We start from the raw sequence: 5,139 nt of genomic DNA, 5'->3' as shown, positions 1-5,139 counted from the left end.
ACTCACCTCAGCCTCCCAAAGGTGTGGGATTACAGGCTGAGCCACCGAGCCCGGCTATTGTGAAATTATTTAAATGAATTTTTTTTTTGAGCCAGGGTCTTACTATGTCGCCCAGGTTGGAGTGCAGTGGCACGATCATAGCTCACTGCAGACAATCCTTTCCCCTCAGCTTCTGAGTAGCTGGAACTACAGGGGTGCACCACCACGCCTGGATTATTTAATTATTTTTCTTGAAGAGATGAGGTCTCGCCGGCTTGCTAGGTTGGTCTCCAACTACTGTGCTCAAGCAATTCGTCTGCCTTGGCCTGCCCAGTAGCTGGGATTATAGGCACGAGCCACTACGCCGGGCCAAGGAATGGATTTAGAAAGTGGATTGTAGAGGGAGTTTCCCCTGGGAAGAGAAGAGGCAGACCCCAGGGTGCATCTCCCCCGGAACTGGGGAAGCCTGGGGGGCCTGAGGACTGGACAGCCCCTCAGGGTTGCGCAGGCAAGATTCTGGGACGTGAGGCTGTCCACTGCCTGCCTGTTCTTCCAAGCCAAGCCTTCCTCGGTGCTTCCTGCGGTCAGGCCGGGCCCCTGAGCCGCCTCTCTCGCTGGAGAGCTGGGAGCCGCGACGCTGCCCTGGGAGGGTGGGTTTCTGGGAAGCCTGTGAGCGTCTGTTACCATGCCTTGCCAAGCACAGCAGAAACGGACCGAGATGAATCCACGGGATAATTTATTGCCAGTGCTGGGGGCGTCTCGCCCACCGTGCCGTCACAGCTCCCGGCCAGTGCTGGGGCTCCTGCTGTCTCCACTCTCTCCCTTCCCAAAGATCTCAGAGGGCAGCTGGCCACCGCTGGGCTCAGGGTAGCCAGCCTCAGGGATGGTCTCACTCCCAGTCGCAGGGCCCAAATTCGCAGGGAGGGACAGTGATCCGCCTACCACCAGGCCGCTGGGGGCTGCTGGGGCCACCCCGCGGATGAGGCCCGGCAGGGACGGCTCACTCTGCCACCACACGGTTGGCGCTCAGTTAACTGGAGCTCGTTGCAGTCATGATGCTGGGGTGTCTGCAAGCGGAATGGCTGGAGGGTCCCAGGGAGGGAAGGCGTGGGCTGGGGTGGGGCTGGGGGAGGGGGATCCCCTGGGTGCGGGGGGGGCAGGCTCCGGCCGTCCAGGACCAGGCAAGGGGCTGTGTCTGTCTGGGCCTCCCACTTGCCTGGCCAGGGCTGCTCGCTCAGAAGAGCTGCCGAGAGGCCGAGCGCAGTCTCCTCCCTCCCTCAGGACGGGAGGGTCTCCTCCGCAGGGGCTCTGACTACAGTGCTCCACACTGCTCTGGCCTCCAGGGCCTCAGAGGACACTGCTGAGTCCGTTGGAGGGCTTGGGGTGTCTTCCAGTGCTGGGTGTGTGATGACCAGCCCTGGTGTTGCCGTCTTCACAGCCCGGAGCTCCTGCACTGACTGCTCACTCAGCTCCACGGAGGTCAGCCTGAGGCCACACACACACCACAGGGGCGGTCAGTCACGGGGAAAGGGGCCGGGCCTGGGGGCCGGGCTGTGGGCAACAGGGTGAGAGCCGTGATGGGGCTGTCGGCCTAGCCCTGCCACAGGCACACTGGGCTAGGAGGTGTCGGAGGCTGGGGGAAAGAGTGTTGGGCTCAGCAGCCCGGACTGCGGCCACAGGCACCAGACAGCAGGTGGGCATTTGGTCAGGCAGAGCGGTCAAAGCCCAGGGCTGTGACCGGGGCTTCAGAAAGTGGGTCCCTCGGGGCTGGGCTCCAGCTCTGTGTTTGAGTTCGGTCACTCGGGAGGCCACTGGGAAGGGCTTCTCTTAGGGTCCAGGGGAGGCCCAGGCACCATGCCCCAACCCTAGTCGACAGGCTGTGTCCCAGCACCCTTCCCACCCATGCCCCCACCTGAGGGTCTGCAAGTTGCATCCTGGGTGCTGCAGAACTGCACACAGGTAGGTCACCATGGGGCCAGGCAGCAGACAGCCACTGAGATCCAGGGTGGCGAGGGCGGGGCTCTGTGGAAGCATGCCGACCAGGAACTGGAGCCCTCCCTGGAGGCCAGGCAGCTGCGCCCTGGGGGAAGCACTGACCTCAGGGGCTGTGGGGGGTGGCGTCCCTCAGTCCCTCCCGGGCGGGGGCTCACCTGAGCGTCTGCACCCGGCACTGGGGCCAAGCCAGGCCCTCGCTCAGCAGACGCAGGCCTGCCTCGCTGACCCTGTTGTGGAGGAGATTGAGCTCGGCCAGGGCGGGGGCTGCCCTCAGGGCCTGGGACAGGTCTCGGCAGACGGAGTTGGGGAGCGTGCAGCAGGACAGCCTGTAGTCAAGAAGCGCTCGGATTTGTCTGCAGGCCCCTCGGCCGCCTCTCCACCCCGAACGCACAGCCTGCTGGCTCTCTGGAGGTCTGAGTGTCCACTGGGGGATGCGTTGGCCCTGCGCCCTTCCTCGGACCCCAACTTGCCTTCCTCACATGTCCCTGGGGAGCTGTGTCCACCATGGGCACACGCTGACCTGTGCTCCGTTTCTTCCTTATGACATGATTCTGCACAAGCTTTCTTTTGAGTTGGGGTCTCACTCTGTTGCCCAGCATAATCATGGCTCACTGCAGCCTCGACCTCCTGGGCTCAGGTGATCCTTCTGCCACAGCCTCCCAAATGGCTGGGCCTACAGGAATGCACCACCACGCCAGGCTAATCTAAAAAAAATTTTTTCTTGTAGAGGTGAGGTCTCGCCATGTTGTCCAAGCTGGTCTCGAGCTCCTGGGCCCAAGCAATCCTCCTGCTTCAGCCTCCAGAGTGCTGGGATTACAGATGTAGTCCTACAGGCTTTTTGATGAGCCAGGACAGACCTTGCTTTCAACATGTTGATTGCCATGGAATTGTCTCTCAAGTCGAGGTGGGCCACAGTTTATTTAGGTCAGCTGGTCCCTAAGGGTTGGGTAGTTCTGGTGTTTCTGCTTTCCTTTTTGCCATTGTAAATAGCGGCGTGCTGAACATCTCGTGCATACAGTTTGCCAGTAGAGTTGCTGGGCCCAATGCGATCACTTCTTTGGCTGCTTATGTTTATCTCCAGATTGCCATGCCCACCCCCCACACCAAGCTAAACTGCCACATCATCCTCGACACACGACTGCTCTGTTACACTGTGCCGCACCAGTTCTCATTCCTATCATTTTTCTTGTGTCTGCTCACTTGGTGGTGAACGAACAGGATTGGGAAGTTCCTACGTTCTAAGTGCTGTATGCGTGTAGCCTCATTCAATCTCACTTTCCCCTCTGAGGTAGAATCTGCTGGCTCGTTTCACAGGGGAGGAAGCAGAAGCTGGGGCAGATGGACTTGCCCTTGGGCACACAGGGGCAGGCCAGGACTTGCAGGCTGCCCGAACTTGGAGCCCCACCACCTCCTTCCACTGCTCCTGAGGATCCCCGGAGGTCACCCAGCCAATCCCAACAGCACTTAGCAGCTTTGCTTTGGAAAGAAAACACACTAGTTTTCTCTGCCCTGCCCCCAGAATTCTTACCTGCCCTCTGGCTTCCACTCAAGCAAGGGCCACACCTCTTCCTGCCAGCACCTAACCCGTCCCCTGCCCTGCGTGCATGGAGCTCGCCAACCCCAGTGCCCAACACCAGAGGCCACAGGCTCTCAGCCTGGCCCTGGCCGTCTCCACTAGACCACATGGCTGTGTGCCCAGGGCATCCTGCTCTCTGTCTGTGCAGGGGGAGGAGCTGGGGATGGTCACTCACGTGAGACTGCTCAGACCACACTGTTGGTCAGTCATGGCCTCGAAGAGGGGGTAAAGTGGGGAGGCTGGGAGCTGTTTTGTGGTGGCTTGAGGGCTGCGGGGAGAGAGAGGAAGGTGAGGCCCTCTTCCAGTCCCTCCCAGAGAGGGCTCCTTCCTATCTGTGGCCCTGGGGTCTCAGAGCTGCCCACCCCTCACCTCCAAGAAAAACCAGGACCTCCTCGCCCCCTCCAAGCCCAGAGTAAAGGCATTCGTCCAGGCTGTGCACCTCCCCAGTGGGCCGCCTATGTGAGTCCAGTGGGAGTGTGTCACCGCATTCCTGAGGTGGGTCTTAGGGTCCCCAGGCCCGGCCCCAGCCAGTGCCTGACATTCACTCTCTCCACAGCTGCCAGGCCAAGCTCAGCAATGACATGAGCCTTGCCCTGCAGGAACTGTGGGTCTGGGAAGAAGACAGTCACGGGGCGGGTGCCATGGCAGGGGGCTCAACAGGGCACTTCTGGGGTCAGTGGGGTCTGGAGGCAGACACTGGGGACAGGGAGAAAGCTGAGAAGGTTCTGGGAGGAGGGGGCAGCCAGTGCACGGTCTCAGGGCACAGAGGGCGTGGAGCATTCCAGAACTCACGGCTGGAAAGTGTCATGGGAGGGGCTGGGCCAGCACTGCGTGGCCATGCGGGGGCGAGCCTTGGCTGCGGACGGCCGAGGGTGGGCATGGGGGAGACACTGGGCAACTGCCTTGCCAAACGGTGGACAAATCAGCCCTGGGCTCCTCTCCCCACCCCCGGGGGGAACCAGGCATCAGGGCTAGACACTCTCCGGGCCGGAGGGACGCTGGCACGATGGGCACGGGAGGGCCCGCCAGAAGGTGGTGGTGTCTGGAGACCCACCTGCCGCCGCCCAGGCCACCCTGCAGTCGCTTCGCCAGGCTCCTCCTCTTCTTCTCCTGTTTGGCGGCCAGGCTGCAGCTGACCAGCCGCAGCGCCCACCCGGTGGGACAGCACCTGATGCAGTAGCTCAGGACAGCGACGTCCATGCGGCCGAAGCGCACTCGCTCCAGCGACAGCTCGCGGAGGCCGTGCAGGGCCTGCCTAGCAAAGGCAGAGTCCTGCGTCTCGTACAGGCAGTACAGCAGCTCCAGCGGGCGGTTGAGCTCCTCGCCCTCCTCCTCCGGCTCCGCCGCGGCCTCCAGCGCGCCCTCCGTCACCTCCGGCGCCAGCCTCGCGCGGCAGCCCTGGCCCTGCAGCCACTGCAGGGCGTCCCGCCTCGCGCGCCCCGAGACGGCGCAGCCCAGGTAGCGCTCCACGTCGCGCGCGCGCTCGGCGCTCAGCAGCCCGAAGAGGAAGCGCGTGGTGAGCACGAGGTGGCTGCGCAGCTCCGCGTCCCCCCGCAGCAGCGAGCCCACGCCGCCGGCCGGGGCCTCGG

The 5,139-nt window shown here is 62.8% G+C and overlaps 1 protein-coding gene across 1 annotated transcript; it reads right to left on the bottom strand.

Annotated features, from left to right (window-relative positions):
• Positions 1 to 1,256: 1,256 nt before the first annotated feature.
• Positions 1,257 to 5,131, bottom strand: NLRP6 (NLR family pyrin domain containing 6; the record flags this gene model as incomplete). The annotated part of the gene is made up of 5 exons (XM_021710270.1): positions 1,257 to 1,464; positions 1,892 to 2,059; positions 2,130 to 2,300; positions 3,726 to 3,818; positions 4,605 to 5,131. Coding segments are annotated over 5 exons (1,167 nt in total), but the record flags the coding sequence as incomplete, so codon positions are not given.
• Between the last annotated feature and the right edge of the window lie 8 nt (positions 5,132 to 5,139).

The sequence above is a fragment of the Carlito syrichta genome, unplaced genomic scaffold, assembly GCF_000164805.1.
Source record: "Carlito syrichta isolate Samal-C Ts95f unplaced genomic scaffold, Tarsius_syrichta-2.0.1 Scaffold288362, whole genome shotgun sequence".
NCBI lineage: Eukaryota > Metazoa > Chordata > Mammalia > Primates > Tarsiidae > Carlito > Carlito syrichta.
This window is presented reverse-complemented; position numbering and strand designations above follow the sequence as displayed.